The 24,741-nt window shown below is 39.0% G+C and overlaps 2 protein-coding genes and 2 long non-coding RNA genes across 4 annotated transcripts; 1 reads left to right on the top strand and 3 right to left on the bottom strand.

Annotated features, from left to right (window-relative positions):
* Window positions 1-3,090: 3,090 nt before the first annotated feature.
* Window positions 3,091-23,381, top strand: LOC116843002 (myophilin). Its single transcript, XM_032812945.1, has 4 exons — window positions 3,091-3,288; window positions 19,874-20,010; window positions 20,098-20,302; window positions 20,703-23,381. Exons 1-4 carry the CDS (start codon window positions 3,235-3,237, stop codon window positions 20,871-20,873), a joined length of 567 nt encoding a protein of 188 aa, XP_032668836.1. The 5' UTR covers window positions 3,091-3,234; the 3' UTR covers window positions 20,874-23,381.
* Window positions 3,829-5,907, bottom strand: LOC116843006. The gene is made up of 3 exons (XR_004377814.1): window positions 5,828-5,907; window positions 5,172-5,441; window positions 3,829-5,059 (listed from the first exon to the last, which is right to left on the bottom strand). It is a non-coding gene; the product is annotated as an uncharacterized LOC116843006 (long non-coding RNA).
* On the bottom strand, window positions 17,346-19,878 carry LOC116843005. The gene is made up of 2 exons (XR_004377813.1): window positions 19,422-19,878; window positions 17,346-19,347 (listed from the first exon to the last, which is right to left on the bottom strand). It is a non-coding gene; the product is annotated as an uncharacterized LOC116843005 (long non-coding RNA).
* Window positions 23,379-24,587, bottom strand: LOC116843003 (probable 28S ribosomal protein S6, mitochondrial). The gene is made up of 4 exons (XM_032812946.1): window positions 24,404-24,587; window positions 24,076-24,215; window positions 23,769-23,930; window positions 23,379-23,684 (listed from the first exon to the last, which is right to left on the bottom strand). The coding sequence occupies exons 1-4, from the start codon at window positions 24,446-24,448 to the stop codon at window positions 23,585-23,587; spliced, it is 447 nt and encodes a 148-aa protein (XP_032668837.1). The 5' UTR covers window positions 24,449-24,587; the 3' UTR covers window positions 23,379-23,584.
* Between the last annotated feature and the right edge of the window lie 154 nt (window positions 24,588-24,741).

Raw genomic sequence — 24,741 nt, 5'->3', positions numbered from 1 at the left:
TGGGCGTAATACGCCAAGAGATAACGATAGAACGCTTATCTTTATCCACTTTTAAAGAAAGTATGTTGATATCTGAAAGATGATACCGCGCATTTATTTGCGAATCTTATGTATTAACATGAAAATCCGTCGAATCTTGTGCGAATGTATCGATACGAAAATTCGCTCTGAGAATGATTGCGTAGATTTTACGAAGTTATAAAAAAAATGTATATGAAAGTGCGGAAATGGTTTTTTTTATAAATTTACTTAATTAAAATGCAATATTCGTACATTTTAGTATTTCTCTCGCTTCGTGCGCGCATGGCAATTAAACGGAAACGCGTGCATCGAGTAAAGTGTGCAAACGCGGGGATATACAATATCGGAAAGCGAGCATAGATTTCTCCGTTTTGCCTTGCCGTATATATACACAGGAGGGAAGTTGTTATTAAGTAAATTCCTCGCATTCCTTTCGGTATAGCACTACTTTTCTCACGGAGCACTGAACATCCTTAGACGGTAGAAATGCAAGTAGACCATTTCAGCTGGCGTTTTTCGCGTTTATCTCCGTTTCCACGATGTCGTGTAACCACGTTCTTTTTTTACCATAAGTCCCAGCAGGACGAAAATAAATCTTGTTGGCACGGCCACCTCCGTCAAATCGCCCATTATTCCAGCCAATCGGATGAAAGCGGGCAGAGTATGGTCGAGGAAGTCGACCTCACCCACGAGTATGTTGCTCGCCTCGATATCGACTGGTATCATCCTCATAAAATGTAAGGTACGTGTACCAAAATCAATCGTTCGCAACAGCTCCCTGCATCATAACTTTGGCGAGAACTTCCGTTCTGGAATCCTTCAATGGAAGAGATTGTAAAGAGATCTGTTGCAAGTAATTGATATCACTATAAGTAATTCATTGTAAAGATTATTAATACCGTCATCCATCTGTCATTTTAAAATAATTATTCGAAAAGCGGAAAAATTAATTTGCGATTAAATGTATGACATGATAAGTTTTAATCACTTGACAAATTCTGGTTTCAAATGAAACCAGCCAGAGAAAGTAGGCAGCAAATTTAATGTATCGATCCAACACGTAGCGACTGTTCCCGAATCTTACAACGATGAATTTTTTTATCAACCTGTGTGAGCTCACATGTCGAAGTGAGCATACCAGTTTCGTTTCGAGAACGAGTTTCCGTGCCGTCGCGCAGCGAACAATGAGGACCAGCCGGGTGAAGGCATACAGAGAAACCTATAGCCTATATCCATCGAAGGTTCCATGACCTAAGGGGTACCTTTTTTGTTCCATGTAGGAAGCCTGTACGAGGCCTCGGAGAAGGTCGTCCGTTCTTCAGCGATCGTATCCGAAGCCGGAGGACGAGCGCGCACGAATTCCAGCGAAATCGACGCTTATACAATAGACTGTCTTAAGTTTATTTCTCATATTCGGGGTTAAAGAGACTTAGCCTTGGGGGTGAAACTTGGAAGTGATTTCAGGTTTAAGAATTCTTTCTTTCCCCTAAATTATAGATTTATCGCGAGAAGAAAAGTAAGGAGAAGTAAGAATTACTTGAACTTCTTTAAAACATGCAGCAGGATCTTTCTTGAAACTGTGTATTTAAAATTTTAACTTTGATCACATCGATAATCTCAAGTGAATTATACGATGTCCACGAAGATGCATACGACTATAATATAATAGCGCGAAAGTATAATATAATAGGCAGAAGAAAAAGCGGTTTTGAATTTCCGGGTTGATTCTTAGAACACTGTAATGACTGACATCATCTCCGGATTAGCCGGAGGAAGCGAAGGGCGAACGAAACGAGATCCAAATTTCAGTCTAGGTGCAACCTGAAATTTCCTCGTTACTCCGGATATTGTTTCTCTTGTCTCGCGTTTAAAAACTCATTAGTTTGAATTCCATTCTCACGTAACGTGAGAGAGAAATCTTCCTGTTATTTTAAAATAATTATTCGATAAGAAGCGGAGATACATCAGGTTGCTAGATATCATTGCTAAACACCGAATGGAATATTCGAGACATGCTTACTAACACGTTGGTGCTATACTTTCTTTTAAAGGTCCTGGCCCCTCGCATTATCTCTCTCTTTTTAATAACATCAGAAGCGAGAAAATGGATGCTAAAAATTCTTGCGAAATACGTTAAAATAAAAATATATATTCATAAAGTAATACTTGTAATTGATTAAACAATATGTATTTATAAATATATTTTCATAAAGTAACACTTGCAATCGATTAAACAAATTTTTAAGATAACCCGTGCACTTCCCTTTTGCTTTAACAATCAATAATTTATTGTAAATTAACTTGAATAGAAATAGGCGAAGAAATAGGTTAAGAAGATTAATTATATGTCACGTTAATTTACGATATATTATTGATTATTAGAGCAAAAGGTGCGCGGAATATCTTACAAATTTGTTTAATCAATTGTAAGTATTACTTTATGGATATATATTTTTATTTTAAAGTATTTCACAAGAATTTTTAGCATGCATTTTCTCGCTTCTGACGTCATTAAAAAGAAATAGACAATGCGAGAAGCTAAGAGTCTTAAGCATTCAGAGTAAAGAAAAGAAGAATGCGTCTTTTGCAAGTGTGCAAAAGACACATCCACGAGAAACGGGCACGTTCGGGATCAATTTCGATTGAAGTCTTTTGGGCTGCGTTCAAATTCCCCAACCGGATGTATTCTATTACTAGAAATGCTATAGTATATATAACATATACTATAGTGTTTTTAGTAATAGAGTGCACCCGGATGAGGAATCTGAACGCACCCTTAGTTGTTGCCTTGATTTTTATTGTTTTCTAGGGGAATTATTCTGATTGGAATCGAACGAGTCCATAATATGTACCCTGGTGGCGCGAATTTCATGGAAATCTCACGGCTCTCTCGCGCGAACGACCTTCTCTTCGTCAAGTCTCCGGGACCTAGCCGCCGTCTGACGTCACCTCCGGAGCGGGTCTGGAGAACGGAGGTCACGTGTCGCGCGCCACCAGACGAAAGCTCGATACGCGTGTGTGGCCAATGGGCGCGTCGCGGGCAACCCGACGGAGCGTGTTGTCGTCGGCTGGTCGCGGTTCCCTTCCAGTTGAGTCGCGTCCGTCGAAGTGTGAGCTTCGTCTTGTCACGACCTGCTGCCCGAGAGATCCCGCGGATTCTCGAACGCGCGCCTCTGTGTCATCGTGTGAAACACAGCCGGAAGCGAGGAGACAATGGCCTGCAACAGAGCCGCCAAGTCCGGATTTGCCGCCGAGGCGCAGAGAAAGGTAAGAGGTGATCGCGCGATACTCGCTCAACCGCTTTTCCGCTCGCTCTCTCTCTCTTTCTCTCTCTCGCGCGCGCGCTCGTTGGCACTCCTGCCACCCTGACCTAGTCAACAGCCACCCCCGGCAAGATACGTGGACTCGACCTACTGAGGGTGCATTTCCGCGCAGCCGCGGGTCGACGTACGAGTTCACGAGCAAGGCTCTGATGCCATCTGGCCGGGGTAGCAAGGTCACTCGGGATGAATGTGACAGAATATTTTTCAATTACTCGACGCTAATTGTCTCTGTAAAATTTAGCCGTGATAACTGGATTCTTCAACAGAAATCACGAAGTTGCTGAAATCGATGGCTATTATTATTATTACACATTATTGGAAAATAAAGGGATGGATCAATTAGATTGAACGCGATATCATGGAGTAATTCCAAATTGCGCAAAAACAAAAGCTAATCGTTATTATAAAATCATTTAAAGTGATATTTATTGTCTTTGAGAGATAAGAATCATGAAATTGACAATCGACAATCATCGATCGCATTATTGGGGAGTATCGCGTAGTGTCATATTGACCTAGTGATACAATTATTTCGACTGTAATGATTTATACACTGGCTCCGCGACGTGACTTCCGTGCAGGGAGATTCAAGATAAATTGAGCGCGGCAGGACACTCGAGGTGTCCTCGACAGGACGGAGAAGCTGCGGAATTGCGCGTGGCTTATCGTCGCAGACTTGTTCGCATTGATCGTGGCTAATGTAATAAGTCTTGCCCTTGTTAAATTGATGTCAATTAAATGTATCGATAATTTAGATCATTGTGCGACTATCATCGTTCGATGGCTCGAAGCGACAAAGTGACAGCAGTCATTCTAGTTTCAATTGATATAGTTGTTGCAAAAGAAATTTTGACGCAGAGATTTAGTATCGCATGACACAAGTCGCACGAGTGCCACGGTAAATATTGAAGCAGGCCTCTCTCATCCTTATATCCTTGCTAGTTCGTGTTTATATCATTTGTATACCAATAAACGTACGCGATTACACGAAAGAAAACCAACATGAGTGACAAAATAAGAGATTAGATATCTGTCAAACGATTTTGCGTCGCGTATCGCGCTTGTTTTACAATTGCGAATTTTCACAAAGAATCCCTTCATATTTTCTCCACAGAAATTCAGAAGAATTACCTCTTCTTATTTTCTTTGCATAAATTCATTTGTAGGCATGAGAGAAAAAAAACGCGCGTAAATACGTTCGAAGTGTCGCGATCGCTTTCGCACTAAACATCATTATTACTTTGATTCATTGAACACAGAAAACAGACTTTCAGCGAAAATTATTGACTGGCGCATTCTGCCTCATCTGAATGACGCGGGACGGGAGGAAGAGGAAGAAGAGGAGGAGGAGGAAAAAGCGAGGTTAATTATTCAGCACTCTAAAATTATAATAACCAAACTGGCGGAATTGAATGCGCCGCGCGATGCCTAAAAGTCGAAATTACAGACTGCTAACTGATGTGTAGATAATCGCGATAAGTAATCGCATACGATCTCGTGATAAACAAGCACCTCGCAAATATGTAATCAAGATCAGAGATAAGGAAAGTGGGACGCGGCAAAATTTGGTTTTATTTGAAAGCAACGCCCGTTTCACTCGGCGTACACGCGGTATCCCTCGACATTTTGCTGTTGACGGCACTTCAACGTGTTAAGTTAATTAACACTGGACGCACTCTGTGCGCGCCTCGCGGAACAGCCAGTCGACTCCATGTCTAAAATTTATAGTGAAATCCGTCAATTCGTATGCACAATCGCGGAGGGAAATTGGTTGGACCTCCAAAAGACACGCTCATCATTCCACATCACAGCTTTTCCCTTTCTCACCTCGGGTATCCTCAGGTATCCTGAGAAATCACGCGGGATCCTTGAGTCCGGGCGATGCGCGCGTTTGGTTCCGTAAGCGGCAACAGCTGCTAGGCGATCGTTTCCTTCGAGGGGAATTAAAATGAGATCCAGTTGCCGAAGAAGGGAGCGTCCCTCACGGAACCCGCTGGCCATGGTACACTTCTTCGTCTCTGTTCGCGCTCTTCACGATATAGTATACCTTCTGAAGCATTTCTCCGCCGCGGTGGCGGCGTGCGAAATTCTGCTATCCTGCAACGATGGAACCGATGGTGAGCTCTCGGCTCTCCCTTCACAAGCGCGCACCAGCGTGACCAACGCACAGGACTCGTTTAACCCTTCGAGAGAGGCGTTGCAGAAAATTCGTATGCTAATTTTATGGTGTTACTTGCGCAACCGCTGTGCAACATTGCGGAATGCGAAGTTCATTCGGGAACCGATCTTTACGGGAAGCCAAAACAAACGACCGCGGAAGGAGAATATATGTATATATATTTTGTTTTGCATAAGTTATTAATTTTTTATTACGTTCATCGAAAAAAGAATTAATGATATCACCAGTAATTAGTTGCAAATATGACGAGAAACGTCGTCTCTGTCTTTGACAGAATAGAAATTGCTGAGAAGGAAAAAATTACTTCGCGAATTGTCGCACTGCAGAACGTTCGCCTTTAGTTCGCTCGAGGTTTGTGGAAGAGCTCGCGCACTCATTACCAACCAAGATATGCTTATCGTCTGCGGAATGCAACACGAGCTGGCTCATTATACTTCACCGGTACGAAATCATTTGTCTCGCAACGTCGCGTTGTGTGCGTCAAGATTAACTGTGACCGTTGCACATTGAGAACCACGGATATGAAAGCTTCATAATGAGGAAGAGAATTTAATCTCTCTTTACAGTCGCACTATATCTTTCCATTGGAACTTTTCCTAGAATTTTGTTGGCAGATGCATATTTTTTAATGCTCATCGAAATAAACGCGCGTCATATTGTCTCGTAAAATTTTGCTAAAACGTAACCCAATAAAATGACACACATATACAATTTCGCGTACGGTCAAAAAATATAAATATTATAATTGTAAAATACAAAATAACATAAAATATATTTTAGAGTACTGTTTAATATTATATTTTATAAATATTAAAATATAATTAGAATACAAGATGTTTATTTCGACAAAAATTCTCGATAGTATAAATGTTGAATAAATGTCACTAATACTTATTATTAACGCATTTAGAGTCGGAAAAAATATGAACGCGCGATGCAAGACGCGAAATGCTGATTAACAGTAAATTCATCGTCACAATCGCCGGTGAATACACGACATCACAGTCCGAGCTGCAGCTGTGACTTCAAGGTAACGTTGAACATATAATTACCGCCATCCACGCGATAAATTGAAAGCCGCGAGCCGTGACCAACCTCCCATAATTGCTAGATTTTCCAGTTCGACGTCCTCGTCTGTTTGTATAAGCTAACGTAAGAATCAAGACGCGTAACGATTAAACACGTGACACTGAACGATAATATCATAGACGTTACCTTTCTCAAGCGAAAGAATCCATTTCATTTAGAAAAAGTTAAATCGATTTCCATTCATTAATATGAAAACGAATATTATCGCAGATATGACACGATCACTCTCTCAGCGCTCTTCGAATATTACAAGTAAAAGGACTTGTCACTCTCGAGCGAAGCAATCACTGTATACGGAGATAATATGATTGTTCTTTTCAAATTCTTTTCAATTTCATGTATTTAGTAGTCCAGGAATAAACTTGTCAATAAGGTCCATTTTGCTAAGGCACATAATAAATTTCGCTAGAAACATGGCGGACAGATTTCGCTAGAAACATAACAAGTATTTTAATAGCACACTTCAGTTCCTAAAATATGAGTAGCACGTATGAAACGGAAGGATAGTGAATTACTGCAGAATGTATCGATCTATTCTTCGGTTACGGAATCCCACAGTAACTTTTGCTATAAAATTCTCTTCGCACCACCCACTGAAAAAAAAAATACTTGAAAATTTATTTGTGTATGTATGTGTGTGAAACAAAAGTTTATTTTACAGAAATAAATTTTATTTTACAGAAATAAATTTTATTTTACAGAAATGAACTTTATTTCGCAGGAATAATTTATGTGTCACAAATAATCCGAGTCGAAATTTTTATGCTACTTTGACACTCTTAAGGATATTTTGCGCCTACTTAGACGGTTTATAGCCTAGATAAAACCTACTTTGATGATATTGATACTCATTAACTTCTCTTTTGAATCTTTTGAACTTTTAATTCTACCTTGTCAAAATTTTGACGCTATTTTGACGCTCTTAAAAAATAGTTTGAGTTACTTAGATAATCTACAACCTGGATGAAACCTATTTGACACGATATTGACACTCATTTCCAAGACGAAATTTTGATCCTATGTTGAACCTTGTAGGAATAGGAGCCAGGAACTAGGAGTAGAAGAACCGCAGTAGGAACTAAGATAGCAAATTAGGTTTAATTCTAATGATACAATTTACTGCTATTTTGATACCCTGATGATGTCTGAAATATATGCAACAAATAAAATGTATTTTGTATGCTATTTGACATTTTTCTGTTTCGTTATTTATAAAATTTTTTAAATATTTCTATAAAATATATATATTCTATGTAGGAGCTAAAGCTTCAATAAAGATTCGCAACTGAACCTACTTTGTTTCCTAAGATCCTATTATTATATAACCTACTTTGACGTTAAAGAAAACGAAAGCGGAAATTTCAGACATCATCAGGGTCAAAGTGGGAGTAAATTATATCATTAGAATTAAACATACTTTGCTATTTTAGCTTCTACTGCGGTGTAGAATTCAAGGTTCATTATAAGATCAAAATTTCGACTCGGGAAGTTTCCAAATACTTCTTTTTCAGTGCGTTCCTACACTGAATGACGCAAGTGTGCACCTTTATGATTTCACATTATGCGTTATCACACGGCACGTAATACACTTGGCAAGAATACTTGTAACAGATAACAAACGACTCATTTTTCTTAATATACATATATTTTTTTCTTACTTCAAAGCACATTATCTTTAAACGTTATCTTTCTCACGTTTTCTCGTTACTTCCGACAATTGGTGAAGAGCCTGTTTTTACTTATCTTCCCTACTTTACAAACATAATACGGTTTCGCTGTTATTTCATTTTATTGTAATCTTCTTCGAGGTATGATTTTCGATACTGCACGGTAAATATTGACAAACGTATACGTAACAGGTGACAAACGACTTATTTTCCTTTTTTTTCTTCTTTCAAAGTTTATTATCTTTGGACTTCTCACGTTTTTTCGTCATTTCCGATAATCGAAGAAGAAATGTCTCCGTTTATATTTCCTATTTTACATATAGTACAATATACAGTATTTCGCTATTATTTTATTCTATTGTAATCTTCCTTGAAATATGACTTCACGGCGGCTCACCGATGGTAGATCCCCTCACGGTCTTCTGCGAATACCAAGCCCATACGATGAATGTGCGGTATTATGCCCGTATTCTAAAAATAGAGATGCTTCATCCCCGAAGAGGATATCTGTATTAACGGCCGGAAGTAACATAAAGTAGTTTCCGTTCTACGCGCGAATGGCGGAGAATAAGGATTCTCGCGCGTAAAAGGCGCGCGTTCTTACGCGTCTCTCGACGCGTGCGACAAACAGATTGTACGATTCGTCGCGATCTTTTTCATACCAAGATTATAACCACGTCAAGCTCGTATAATAATTACCTCAAAGAGTTCATGTAGATAAGGAAGAAACTAAGTCACTCGGCTATTAACAAGTCAATCACTGAGTCACTGAGCATAATCAAGTCAACTGGGAATTAAATCACTGGTAATTTACATTTTTGCAAAATTTTACATTCGATCGTTTACGCGATACAATCTAATAAAATCATCATAACGTTCTGCCCTTGAATAATTTTGCAAGGGAAAATAGCTCCGAATTGCTCAAGGAGTTCGTAGACGGCGGATATACATGAAGCTGCAGCACGCTGTTTACACACGAAGTGCCTCGCGAGACGTGTACTAAACTCTTCGGGAGAACAATAAATATATAATTTCAAGCGGGAAATATATGCTGTGACAACATACACGCGATCGTCGATCGTCGTGCTAAGAGGATCTCCCATCGTCGTGGCAGCTCATCCTCGAGACAGACGCAAGAGCTGTCGCGACGCGCGCGAATACCACGCGGCGTTTAATCCTGTCGCGCGAATCGTGAGATACACATTTATTCGCGGAACTCCATAATCGCGGCTCGACATATCGTTTACGCGAGATATTAAGGCCGATCTACATTGGTCGTAACGTCGTGACATCGCAAAATCGTAGCATCATAATGCTTATGAGTAGTACAAAAGTATATACTTTTAATGATGAGTATGATTACTTTTTGTGCTATATATATTTTTAAGTAATACGACTCTAGCTCGTCGCTGATTGATTGATCGTAGCAATCGTAGTGTCGTAGAATCGTTGAAGTTTGATTTTACCAAACTTCTACGACTCGTCACGACGAATCGCACGATGCTTACGACGCTTGCGACACTACGATACGACCAATGTAGATCGGCCTTTACAGCTGATAGACGCATTACCGCGCCGGGATCGACTTCGGAGCACATTAACACGTGTCAGAATTACAGCACGGACGAAACGGCCGCGGGTGTGTATGCCTCTCCGCTTCGCTTATTCCCTTAATCCGACGTCGTTTGACACGCAGGAAAAACATTATAATTGACCGCTCTCGCAAACGGCCGCGGACACGAATCCGCGCGAGAGAGTAACGCGACTATATCGAGAGAGTGTTGCCGTGCAACACTCGAGAGAGAGTTGCCGAGAGAGTGCCACGAATCGCCGTTTCCATTATCACCAGTGAACGTAACATTGCAACGTCTCAAATTGTTTATTCACAGCTCCTTGCACGCGAGAACACTTCGCGCTACTCTCCGCGATTACGGCCCGGGGCTCGTTACCGCTAAACTCAGGAGGATACCGCGACCTACTCGCTTATTCGTGTCGGTACTTTACCAGTTTACGACACGAGCAGCCAACCGACTACTAGATTAAGAAGCACGTTAATTGCGGAGCGAACTCGTCGGATCGGAACATCGAGAAAACGTGACAGCCGGGACACCGTCCTCCTGAAAACTTTCTCCGCGTTGTGTGACTCATTTCAGCATAACTTCTTCCTTATGTCATACACGTTGTCGTGTCGACGTGACGAGCGCGCATAGGTGGCTTTTAATTGTCGATGTTTCGCGGGCGAGTGCTTTATTACCTGAGTAAACATTATTATCCGCTTTCGAACGGGTTGGTCGTCGGCCACACCCATGACTTCGCACGAGCGCTCCGCACTTTGATCGCGAAGTATGAATTTTTGACACTCGACAACTGCCACGCGTCGCGGCAACGTTGTCGTGACGATATCGCATGTCGAAGTTATTCCCGAGACTGATTATTCAACATATTTCCGTTAGAGGAAGAGACGATCGAGGAAAGACGTCTCCTTCGATACTCGAAACCGCAGGTCGTGTGTCTCAAAGAGTTTCTTCCCGACTGAGAAAGAATACTTGAACATTTATTTGTGCAATACAAAGTTTATATTATCAAACAATATACAAAGTTTATTCATACAAAAATAAATTTTATTTCACACAGAAATAAACTTTATATATCATAAATAAATTTTCAGATATATTTTTTCAATGTACATTGAGAAAAAATACTTGAAAATTTATTTGCGGGATATGAAGTTTACTCCTGTAAAATAAACTTTTATTCCACAAATAAATTGTCAAGTATTTTCCTCAGTAATTCAAATTACTGACCAAAACTGAAAAAATACTTGAAAATTTTTATTCGTAGGATATAAAGTTTATTTCTGTGAAATAAAGTTTTTTCTTGTAAATAAACTTTATATCCCACAAATAAATTTTCAAATTCTTTCCTCAGTGTGGAGAGTAACATTGAGAAAGTATCATGCGAGATAAATTTCTAGTCGAGATTCTTATAGAAATGGAAATAGACCGCAGGTACAAAGGCAGAAAAACCGAGTGTTCAGAGCGACGTAATCGATATGCACGACGTTCCTTCAGACAGGTTGTTATACATTATCGAATGCAGAAAATGCCAGTGAACGAGCCAGCCGGATATCCTTGAGGCGCTCTTGACGATCCGTTCAAAGATCCTTTTCTTTTTCTTTTACATGAGTCCCTCTCTTGGCAATTATGAATAATATGGCTACGTAATACATCTTCGGCTGAGATAAAGACGTGAGTAAACTATCGAGAGCGCAGGAGATGACCGAGTTCCAAAGACCTCGTCGTAACCTCGACAGGAACTCCGCCATTGTGACCTTGCATTCTTCTCAATTAGCCGCTATGGGTTCCCATGACTCCGGCGAAAAGTCAGTCGCACGGTCGCGACGGAACCAACTGTTCGGGGCGCACAGTTCTCGCAGCAAACGATTGGAAATGTAGAGATAAAGTTTCCTTCGTATCTCATATACTCGTGATAAAGTTTATCAGTTGAATAGATAATACACCAGACATTCGTTTTTTCGGGAAAGACAAATCAAACATCTTTGAGATAGACAAATAAATATTTGCAGAGAAGATATAAATCAAAATTTTTTTTGAATACGTAGATATTAACCCTTAAGCACTGACAGAAGTCTGATAGACTCCCAGTGAAATAAATAAACCTTATTGTTGTTTTACTGCCGCTTAAGCGTGTTGTACACATTGCGTCCGTCTATCTTTTCTTTAGCCCATAAGATACGAAGTGGCGACAAGAAAACATTTCTTTCTCACTTTCACACTTTCTCAGGTAATTACCAAATTTCGAAATATTTTTGTAGGTCTGTGTCAGTGCTTAAAGGTTAAAGGTTTGGAACAAGGACCTGTTGAAGAAGCATTACAGGATGTATACGCGCACGTATGCGCTCGCAACGTATGCCTTTGCAATTTCGCGTGACTTCTTCGCTGGTGCTTCTTATTACTCATTCATGCGACGAGGCGAGTGCAATTTCTTGTAAACCTCGGCGAGATCGTGGCCAGCACGAATTTAAAGATGACGTTATTTCGCGTTCTACCGTGATGAATATCCCAATATGTATTCAAGTTCTTAAATGGCCAGGCTGTACGGAAACTTGTGTATGCACACACACATACGCACGGGCGAGAATCAATAACAGCGTCGACGGTTGAGTAATCGAGCCCGGTTCGCGTGACTTCGACGTCGAATTGTAGTATCGTGGCTTTCAATTACGCATTATTAACTACGAGCCAGAGCGTTTTCCGGCTGATAATATCGCATCTGTTTATTAACTATTGAATACATCCACTTGGTCGGCCATCGCTTCCTATGCCGGCGAAATTCTCGAAAACAACACGCTGACGATGCGGGCTTAGTCTTGTTTGAAGCTTCTTATGCGGGCAAGAATTATGATCCGACAATGATCGCTCAACGTTTCGCACTTGGCGGCTGGTGGCTTGCAAAACCGCAACGTGTCCGAGATGTGTATTCAGTCTGTGCTGAACAATTCGGAATAATTCTAACGAGCAAGTTCGCGATCTACGATCCCAGGAGAGATAACGCGTAAGAAGGCGCACCACGACTTGTAAGATCTGAAACTATTTACAGGTTCAACGGGATAGTTAGCTAATGATGATCACCTTGCGCTCATCTGAGATCCCGGTGCCTTGTTCGCTTTTATTACATCAAGACGTAAGATGATTTAACGGATTACTAAACAGTTTTAAGACCGTAGTTTAACGGTCTTGATCCATCGATGAAGTTTAATTGATTGTCTATAAAAAGAAAGAAAAGATATCTAAGACATAAGAAATATTTTTTCGCGACTGGTATTGTTGCCATATGCTGCACATATTTACTTAGATCTAAATTCTTTCATTTCATTGGAATAAACAATTGCTTTCGTGAAAAAGTTAGATTAAGAAAACGTGTTTTCTTATTTGAGAAGTATTTTATAGCAATATAAATAAATATGTTATATTAGAATATCCACCGTGGAATAAATATTTCTTATTTCTTAGATATTTTTTTTCTCTCAATGCACGTTTCGATTTACGTGAATTCAAGGTAGCCTGAAGATAAGAAAACAGAAACCAAAGATATACCGAAGTCGGAATCTTAGAAGAAATCCAAATGTACGTGATTTTTATTATGAAAGCGATTACAGAAAAATATTATTTAAAGTATAATTTTAATTATAATTTTCGCTTTTTTATGATGATAAATTGAAGATTCATTGTAGTGGATAGTTTTTTGTCATATTATATTTCAACGCACTGCGTGAGCGCTGCTTCAATGTGGCCGCTCTCTTCTCGTTTAGAGGTCCTTATACGGCCAAGAGCAACCGGGCAACCTTCGCGCGCAACACGCGTTTAAAAGCCCGCCGTAAAACGTGTATGTACGGATAAATCGCGCAAGGATTATGCAATTGATCGGGCTCACAAAGTAGGTCAACGATTTTGCCAGTAACGCGTGTCGCGTCGATTCGCGAGAAGTTCAATCGCTCGTAACGAGTGTACACCTTTTAAGGACAATCGTTAAACACGATCGCGAACTTCCTTTAGGGAGCTGATCCTCGGCCTGAAACACGTTGCATTAACATGACGAGACCAGTCAACTATTAGCATTCTCGAAGGACCAAGTCGATACAAGTGTTCCACGTTGCATCCAGCTAAATAAAAGCTGCATCATGATATATCTCATATTATAAACAGTTACGCGCTATTTTATTGCATGTCACTCCGCCATACTGTATCATTCTCAGCGCTCGAATCATTAACTTGGTATAATAAATATTTTTCATAAATATATAATGAAATATAACTGATTATAAATTTATAATACCAAATTATTTAGTCTAGGTTATATTTAAGACAAATTAGGAGGTATATATAAAATATTAATATTTAGGATATATTAATATTGCTGTATTCTTATGTTATTTCCACCACTGGGGCGAAAATGTCTTCTCTGGGTCGGTGCCAAGACTCCGATGTTAAACAGTTTAGTGATCAAGCATCTGGTAAGATTACGATCACCCTAGTCAACAAACAAAATGGCTCTGCTCGTCGTGACATAGTCGAGCAATTCGTTCAATCTGGTTTGCGCTTCATTGACGACGGCAGCAGGCCTCTGACCCAGTTCTCGCGACCGTGAACGTGTGAACGTGTTGTCACGCAAGCGTCAGTGTCACCGCGCGCACAGGGGCGCGCGGACTAAAACGTATGGTAATGCTTTAATTACGAACACTTGCCCCCTTCGCACTCTTAACACGCTCGGATCAGTTTTATGGCGCAGCTCGAGGCAGCCGAGCGGGCGTATCAATTTTCCCGCGTAACAGCATTCTCAGCATCTTCTCCGCTCGTTCTGTAAAAACTGCGGGTCGCATTGTGACCGCAGACGGGACAGTAATTTTACCAGGCAACAAAGAGCACAGGATACTTCCTTCAATGTAATAAATTTCATAAATTTGTAATTTTTTAATTTTTGTAATTTTTAAATTTAACCCAGCCAGATATCATATCGGACTGTGAGCTCTTGAATATTTCACGTCGCTCAATCATTCGTGAGGATTGCCGACTCAATCGCTTTTTTTTAAAGAATAAATTATCGCTCGCTAAATACACGTTATCGCGAACACGTATGCTCAAAAGACGTGAAAAAATCGGGACGATATCGATTTGTGGAATTTATTAATCCACATGAAATGCTCACGTACGATCAACAGATGAGGATTATCTAGTAAATCACGCGATACATCGTTTCCCATGAAAAAACCTAATCTATGATCGCGCGGCAGTGCGTAATCTTGATAAATCCTCTCGCGACTTCCAACAGTCGTAATAATCGCGTTTTTCGTAATCGTTCGGCAACTGTACGATTTCGCGCGTTTCATGTAATTTTTCATAAACTCAGAAAGAAACGTGGTAATAGCAACTATAAAGCAAAAAGCAACTATACGAGTTATATTTTTTTATGTATAATAGAATATTACAATAGTGTATAGTTTAATAAACCATCTTGTAGCAAAAGCTTTAGTTGCAATGACTATAAAATAGTTTACTTGATAATCATCATATTCTACAGTTTCCATCACCATGTCTTCTTCTGCAAGTGTATTCTAGAGTACATTCTTAGAGAAAATCATAAATTCATATTAAATGTCAAACGTCCGCGATAATACTTAAACCACGAAATATTCAACTGACGACGCGGCATCGACGATTAGAAGCCTCTTTTTAAGAGGTCGCAAAAGCTGACTCTTTGCGAAGACTGCTTCTCTTGGTCGATCGATCGAATACTAGCACTGAAAAATTTGAATACAAAATTGACGATCGCGCAAAGAAAAGAATTTCCCAAAAAGACGGCTTTGAGCTCAGCTCGCCCAGCTTGTTAATAACGAATAATCGCGGATCTCCCCCGGAATGTCTCGGAATATAAATAAATTTCGTGTTAACGCACTATATGGCGCGATCTATGCGGGTTTTATGCGGTTCGCGCAGCGAACGAACCTTCACATAATTTTAAGCACAATGAGGCCCTCCACGCCCTTTCTACTTTAGGAGCCTGCTCGAGGGCGCTCCAGGTTCAAGATGGAATGGTATGTATACCAAGTTGTATCTGCAGAGTTTCGTGTATCACACCATTCCCTTGCGCTTCTTCTTTCGTCGTGAGTCCTTACGTGCCACAACACACTCTCTTCTCGTGGAACTCGATACGCGATAACCGTTGCTTGCGATCGCGTTATTGCATCGAATTATTTGTAGAACGCCTCGTCTTACCAGATAAAGACTGGTCGTGTCTCGTAGATTAAATCGTCTATTAGGTTCAAGAACTTCCTCGCAGGTATTCGTTCGCCTCTGCATTTAAAGGTCCGCTTTGGCTCTTTGTTTTTTTTGTGTCGCATAGAAAGAATAAAGGAAGTCAAATATAACGAAGAAATAAGAATGAAGAAAATAAATATTGATGAAAAAGAAAGTGGCGCAAAACTTTAACATCGCAGCACGATTGAATTAAAAGAAACGGGAAACTGCTGCGCTGAAATGAAAGCAACACATGCAGGTGATGTATCTCATTGTGCAGTTACTAATAAATTATTGTAGATTCACCTTGACCACTTTGAATTCGCGTTGATAATGACTTATCACAATTTGCAGTACGTTTTATTACAACATCGATTATCCCCGGTCTGTTCTTAATATTGATAAGATAAACGGTAATCCGGTGATATCATGTATACAAAGAAATGTCGATATATCAGCTCATGCATTTCGAGAAAGTTTACCATGTCAAGTACCAATGTTATCGCCATTGTGCGCTTGTTCTTGCCGTGATGTTCAAAACATTTGTTTCAACAATAAACTCGGAAAGTCGCTGTGTTAAGCAAAATTTTTTTGCCGAAGAAACAGAAGAGCGCCGAAGAGTACGAAACCAGATCTAAAGTCACACGTGCGTATCGTTTCATGTTTTTCATAATTTGTCTTGTTCTGAATCATTTATTCCGTTATTAATATTTCCTCGTGCGATATACCGTGAAATATTCCCGTCGGTCTGTGTGACGGAATATTTAATCGTCAGTTATTTAAGGCCGAGCAATCGTTATCAGGAGGAGGAGGACGACGAAATTGATGTCACGTTATCGCAGTGTCCGCTTCGCGTCGTGCTTCGCGTACGAAAAAGCTCGCGTTCCAAAGTGTCACGCGCCTTTCGCGCGTATGCCTCGCCCTCGTCACTCTTTTCACGTTAATGAAATTATCGTGCGCTTACTTAACGCCTAAATATAGAAGCAATCGCGTTCCATATTGTGACGGTGGCCGCGGGGTATCGCGTCGCACTCTTTAAAAAGGAGCACTCCGATATCGTCGCGGAATGTGCAATTATGCGCAACAAGCAACAAAGAGAGTAAACGAGCGCGCACGCATACGCATCAAGTCGCGTGTGGCATTCTCGATGAAATTCACGGACAAAATTTTTCTATTTCTTCGTGATTCTTTTTTTGTCGTCACTAATTGCCATTTAATTATTTTCATAATTAATACACAATTAACAAAAATATTCATCGTTATATCGCGAAATATTTTTCGCAGCTCCTGTTTCGTTTATTTTTATTAGAAATTGCATATTATATATCATATATACATATAGATTTATATTACATATATCGTCACGTAGTGATTCATTTTTATATTAAAAAAATATATATATCTAATTTGTTAAATTTAATCGTTTTATAGGATAATATATTTAATAATAATAAATAAATTGCAAACATTTGCAAACATTATGAATCTACTAATTTATAAATTCCAATTCAGTAACACACACACACACACACACACATATTTACGCGCGCGAGTGATAAATCACGGGCTACCACGACTGCATCGCTGCAAACAATTTTTTGCTTGACAGAATAAAGTTTAGAATAGTCAGGAGGAATTCTCATTACGCTGAAGATGTATTGCCCGTCACTCGTACTGATGTACGATAGCAATATTCAACGTCTCATAGTGTCCTTATTTGGTTCCCGATTCACTGTCAGCGAAACTGTTGAAATTGCAAAATGGCTTAATGTATACCTATAAGGAAGTTCTCAGCGAGCATGTTGGATGCAGATTAATTCGCGACGGTCCTGGTGACGTCTCTCAGGTGAAAGTGAATACCGTGAGCATGAGAATAGCTCTCGCGCGAGATTCGCCTCACGACATTGTCCACCGTGCCGACTTCGTGATCTGTGTACGGCATTCGATACGGCGCGACAAAGTCCACGTTTAACGATTTATTACCGTTGTAAAATGACGAAAGATAAAATTCGTGCACAAATTCGTCGATGCTCTCGTCGAGACGCGGCGATTACTTGTTTGTCGAGACATTGCAATTGCCATTTATAGGGAAAACTGGTGTTACACAATTCCACTAACTCGAGCGATAATCTACATTAGGGAAACCGCTCGAGGAAACGTGTGTTCCTCGTGCGCGTATGCGATACATCTGTACACTAGGTGTGCTATCATTTGCGCTCTTTATGGGACTGTAGTGTTTTCAGAGGAAACACGGCGCGGAAATAGTTTCAAGCTGGCATATCGGAATTGCTTTACAATGACGCACCGAATATCCGAAACTGTATCCTCCGTAAAAACACTCTCGCGCGGATGCCAGATGCCGAGTCAGACAGTATATTATTATAATTAAACGCATATATGCAAATTAAATGCAATATTCGCGCGCGGATGATGTCTCGCACTTGCCGTGCCACTTTTTCCACGAATTCTCTAATCAGCCTGACTTTTCAATCTCTTCCATGTTCAAATTACCAAGACAATCGACACTCCTTCAGATACAAATAATAGAAACCAAGAAATCTTCAAAAAACTTCAGAAATGCACTGAGAAAAAAGCTGTTGAATCGGCAAAATCGACACACGTCTCTTCAAAGAAATATTGTATCTATTGAACGTCGCATTAGCGACAATAACTTGCGTTAATATAATTACTGACCAAGTCGCAATTATTGAATCAATTGATAACTCTTATCGCAGCAATTATATAATTTGGTTAATTGACTAAACACTTGCTTCAAAGAATTTTGTTGGTTTTAGCAAAATCTTATTAACTCAATTATTTTTTTTTTCAGTGTGTGCAAATAAATCTTACTTTTTGTTTAATCGTAGAAGTAAATTTAGATAAAGTTTCAAAGTGACATTGGACGAAATATATAAATTTATAAAAATAGCGTAAAATCTTCCGAAGAAGCATGAAAGTCGAAAATTCGTAGACGTGAAATGCACGGAACACCCTCTATATTACTGATTCCCTCGAAGCGCATCACGATACGAGGCACCGTATATCTAACGGAATATGCATGCTGCAGGAAGATGAATGCCGACGGTCCATCCTTGGAAACCTTTCCTTTTTAGGCAATCCTGCGTATAGGCAGGTCACCGTTCGCCAGAATAGAAGCGCATAGTGGTCGGTCTGCCCTTTTATATACAGAGTGTTCCGTTCCCATCGAATCGAAATTCCGTTGCAATCTTCCGGCGAATAGTCAAATATATCAACTATAAATCCACGTCGTCAATTAAAGAGATACGCGAAAATAAACATTATATTAATAAACGTATGTTATACGTACGTAATACTTCGAGAAAATTTGCAACGACTGCAAATGACAATAATAATAATCGTTCTGTACCGTGAAAAGATCGTGGCCCTTTCGCCGGATTTTTCTGCGTATTCCCTAAAATAAGACGGCGTTTGTATTATTGTATACGGCGGTGAGAAGAAGAACCCGTGTTCCGAAGGAACAACGAACTGATGTTGAAACGAGTTAGGTCAGTGACTCCGGTAATGCTCATGTCGCAGCCCCTACAGGATGCGTTACTTGGTACATTACACTGGCACATCGCATAATTAATAACCGGCTCTCCGCATAACACCAAAGCCGAGGCCGGCCAAAGCGAGCCCCGCCGAGAACTCGGAAGCGCGGCCGATCGTCGTTATCGTCGTCGTTGTCGTCGCGTCTTGCTCTACAGAAAGGCAATTGTGAAAACGTGTAACGCAACGCAAAATTGGCTTATGTTGCAGATCAATAGCAAGTACAGCGAGGAACTGGCTCAGGAATGTCTGGAATGGATCAAAGCGATCACCGGCGAAAACATAAATACGAACGGCGACATGGACAACTTCTACGAGATCCTGAAGGACGGCACTATGCTGTGCAGGTACTTAATAAATGAAAAAACATCGGGCTGAGTGGATATTCTTTTCGTAAACTAAAATCACGTCGTTGCTCGCGGTTTCTTCGTTAGATTGGTGAACGACATCAAAGAGGGCTCGGTGAAGAAGATTAACAAAACGTCGTTGGCGTTCAAATGCATGGAGAATATAAATGCCTTCCTGGAGGCTGCGAAGGCACTGGGCGTTCCGGCGCAAGAGACCTTCCAGACGGTGGACCTCTGGGAAAGGCAGAATCTGAATTCCGTTGTTATTTGCTTACAATCTCTCGGAAGAAAGGTACGATGCTATTGTGTAAGCGCGACTATACCGGGTGACTCGGAATTTCATGCGGGGGGTGATCCTTCGCCGATTTGCAATTTACTTTCTTGTTTGTCTTTTTAATTTGAATATAGTGTCTGTCATCGTTACGAATGACAGTAAGAACGAAAATGCTTTCTGTAAACGATTAAATATAAAACGGAAATTTCAGTCCAATTGCGCAGAATATTTGTGCTATAATTTCAACTTCAGTCATTGATATTCAATGACAGATAATATTAGGAAATTTCGCAGAAATTCAAGCAAACTTTCCTCAGAGAAAATCAATCGATCATTTGACTTGAGAAAAGAGTCGACGATTTGTTCTCTCATCAGGTTTTTATTTCTTCTCGAAAGATAACGCGTTGTACTTTTTCAGGCGGGCAATTACGGCAAACCAAGTATCGGTCCTAAAGAAGCGGATAAGAACGTACGCAATTTCACGGAAGAACAACTGAGGGCCGGTCAAGGTGTGATAAGTCTACAATACGGCAGCAATAAGGGCGCCAACCAGAGCGGCATCAATTTCGGAAACACCAGACACATGTAAACATCCTCCTCCGCATCCTTTCGCCGTGGCAAATCGCTTTATTCTCATCTGTCCTCTGTTCCCGTGTCCACACAACTACTTTAGAAATATATATACGTACATATATGTGTATGTATAGCGTATTGCATAATATATGTTCATCGAGGTCCAAGATATAACGAACGATATATAAGGCATCTTTGCCACAACAAGGGACAAAACGATACAAGGCACGAGACTTTCTCAAATAGAGAAGTGACGTAAGAGATAACTTAAAAGAACGACTTGAATAAAACTATACTTAGGTTGTGTAACTAGTATGAACTATTTAATTTAACTTGTTCTCGGTATCTTGCGTCACTTTTACTTCACGCAATGATTCGGAATAAACGTTGTTGATGATGTCATACTTGTCGTCAAAGTGTGATAAAGTAAAACAGCGTATCCTACGAAAGAGATCTACGTAGGTTTTGTATACCGTTTCCTGGTTTACACACTCGAGGAGGGAGAGCCATCTTCTTACATATGTAATGTACGTATACTCGTTTGCACAACAGTTTTTGCACACGTTTCTTTTTTTCCGATGAAATTAGGAGCGCATCAAATGGACACGATTGCAAACTACTCATAAGCTTGCGTGATGATCGGTTACAACGAAGATCGAATGACAGTATATAGTGTAAATAGTAATATTCTCACTTAATATTATTTATCTAATACATACCATGTATATTGTATATCATCTATATTGTACCAATAGAAAGATGAAAGATAAATAGATGAAAGTATTTACACTTTTCCTGAATCTCCTCTGTTACAGTTGTGATATTTCGTATACTATCACTTCGGATCTTGTTGTGCAAACGAGTGTATAACGCTTGAATCGTTGTACCGAACGATTTGCGATGTATGTTGCGACTACGTAGTTCTCAGGACAGGAATACGCAAAACATTCTTACGTTACAAAAGAACAAAGACAACGTGTATGTGTGTATGTGTGTGTGTGTGTGTGTGTATGTATGTATGTATGTGAGAAGCACTAGCTTGGATAGCCGCTGTCACATTTGTTAAATGTTACAAAGTATATATATCGTATGACAACGTGCATTAATAGTTTCAACATGCGCCTACACTCACAACAGTCATATTTCTCTATTATATTTAAGATACTTTTATCGTTTTACATGGTCAATAATATGATTAGACTGCTTTATTCTATGAAAGGATGAGAAATAGTCGATGAACTGCGTGTCATGGTATCTTGCGAATGCGGCCGCACCATTAATACAAATCAAAACACACAGATCGACATAATAGCCTTAATACGCAATATAACTGGATTCATAATAATAATAATTAAAAGGCTCTTAGATGCACAATCATGCGTAAATAAGTAGGGTCTATAAGAGCTGAGCGCTGGGAAGAAATGCGCATTTATTCAAACTTACAATTAGGAACAAAAATTGTGCGCTGGATGTAATTGTACTTTTATGAGAACCGCAGTCAAAAAATACAAACAAACTTAACAGGGTATCGTAACATATCCAAGGGCACTATTCTTAATAAATTAGATGAAAATGAATGATGTTATGGACGGAATGGAAAGAGAGCTTTCGCAATTTACTAGACTGGGACACGAACCCGGAATAACGGTTCCGAGTTCGTGTCCCGGTCTAGTAAATTGCGAAAGCTCTCTTTCCATTCTGTCCATAACCTCCTTCATTTTCATCTAATTTATTAATAGTCCTGTTTGATGCCCTGTTAAGTTTGTTTGTATTTTTTGACTGCGGTTCTCATAAAAGTACAATTACATCCAGCGCACAATTTTTGTTCCTAATTGTAAGTTTGAATAAATGCCTCCCAGCACTCAACTCTTATAGGCCCTACTTATTTACGCATGATAATTAGATTACTAATATTTTTTAATCGTACACATTTGTTGCTAAACATTAACGCAAAACTATCATAGTAAGAAATTGTTTTGTCAAATTGTTCTCGCTTCTCAACAATCGGACGTTATGTATGCTATACTACTTTTTAGATCGAAAACTACACGATTTTCTTACAACATATAAGATTGAAGATTGCATAAGCAATTCTAGTTACAATAGTTCTAATTATAATGGTTTCGATTTTATGTTCATATGTTGAAATCGTGTAATTCTCGATAAGAAATGGTACGAGATTCGTGATGTCATAATCTACAAATAATAATGCGTGGATCTAAACAATTCTAATAACTTAATTGCATTAAGACTATTATGCCAATCTGTCAGTCTACAACAAATAGCCACCAAACTCCAGCTAGTTGCTGCAATGGAACATCTTCTGAGTTACAGTGTAACCAAATTGTCTTACAAATTTTTATGTTGCACGTGAGATAATAATTATTATGATAAAATATATAATAAATGATATATATAATTATATTAAGTATTTTGTACAAATATATATTGATGGTTAGAAGAAATATAATTTTTCATAATGTATAATGTGGTATGAGTTAATAAATAATGCATCAACAAGTGACTTTTATATGAAATATTAATATGAAGTACATGTATCATATTCTTTTCAAATGTTTCTAATCTTACATTTTTACTCTAAATCCAGATACTGCTACTAAGCTATGTGTCTATAGAGTTAATATTTTTTTAATAATACATTCCTGATTTTTTTAAATATTTCATTTTGAAACAAATACAATACTACATTGAATAAAAAAAATGTATTTAATTAAAAGGATAATAATCCAGCCCACTATTGGATTTAAATTCATGTTTGTTTCTATGCTGCTTCTTAGCCATTTTCATCAATTTCTGGACGCTAGGTCTGTTTATAGATTTAATTAAGACATTGATTAAATTATTATAAGTTACATTGTAAAGCATTGAAGAAAAATTGAAGAAATCATACCTATATGGCGGTGGTAACATTTCCTCATGGAACGTACATTCTACCTCACTTGGTATGAACTGTTTATATATATGCAGTCTAACAATATCAATATCTCTGTGGTATTCATCCAAAATATGATCTATTAACTTTGGAGGTGCATCAAAGTATATACAAAAATGACTGAAAATGTAAAATATGTGCATAACTTTTTAATTTTGATGAAATACATTGACATAAAATGATAATTTATCTATTCAGTTTGTTCTCTGATTTAATATAAAAATAGTTTGTATTCCAATCAACATTATTAATGATATGATCTTACTTTGCTTGACGATGAACATGTCCATGCGCAGAAATCTTGAATGGTAATTCTTTTGTTCCCCAATTCTCTATTTTTCTAATAAAACCACCTGTGTTAAATATTATTCCAGCTGTTCTCTTTAAAGTTGTCACCAATTCTGGCTACAAAGTACATAATAAATTCTTGATAATCTTGATTTATGCAATATAAGTTTATTTTATATATTGAAACTTATGTGTTATTTGTGTAATGAAACCATTGGATAAATTATTATAATTAGAACATTATGCGACAAGTAATATTACAATATTACAACAAAATATAACCTATAATATCTATAGTAGAATACCTTTTTCAGAATACGCATCAACAGTGGCATTTCGTAAGTAGGCATATTTCTATTTTTTCTTTAAAGCACTTTTATTGTAAATTTCACGTAAAACATCAAATAACACAAATTTCTATTTCTGCACGTGAGCAGAAAGGCCTGAGAGCGCCCATATCATGGATACAAAAATACAAAGTATATAGATTACAGACCTCCGTTGTTTGGCTGGCAAATAAGAGGTCTAAAACAGATATTTATTAGACCCGTTATTTTTACGAAAACGCACAGATTCTATGGGTGCTTTCCAATTACTTGACACATACGAGGGTGGTCTGAAAAGTTTCCGACCTCAACGTGAA

The sequence above is a fragment of the Odontomachus brunneus genome, unplaced genomic scaffold (genome assembly GCF_010583005.1).
Source record: "Odontomachus brunneus isolate Ranch 3 - 2012 unplaced genomic scaffold, Obru_v1 Obru_scaffold_029, whole genome shotgun sequence".
Lineage (NCBI taxonomy): Eukaryota > Metazoa > Arthropoda > Insecta > Hymenoptera > Formicidae > Odontomachus > Odontomachus brunneus.
The sequence above is the reverse complement of the archived record's forward strand: the minus strand, read 5'-3'. Positions and strand labels throughout refer to the sequence as shown.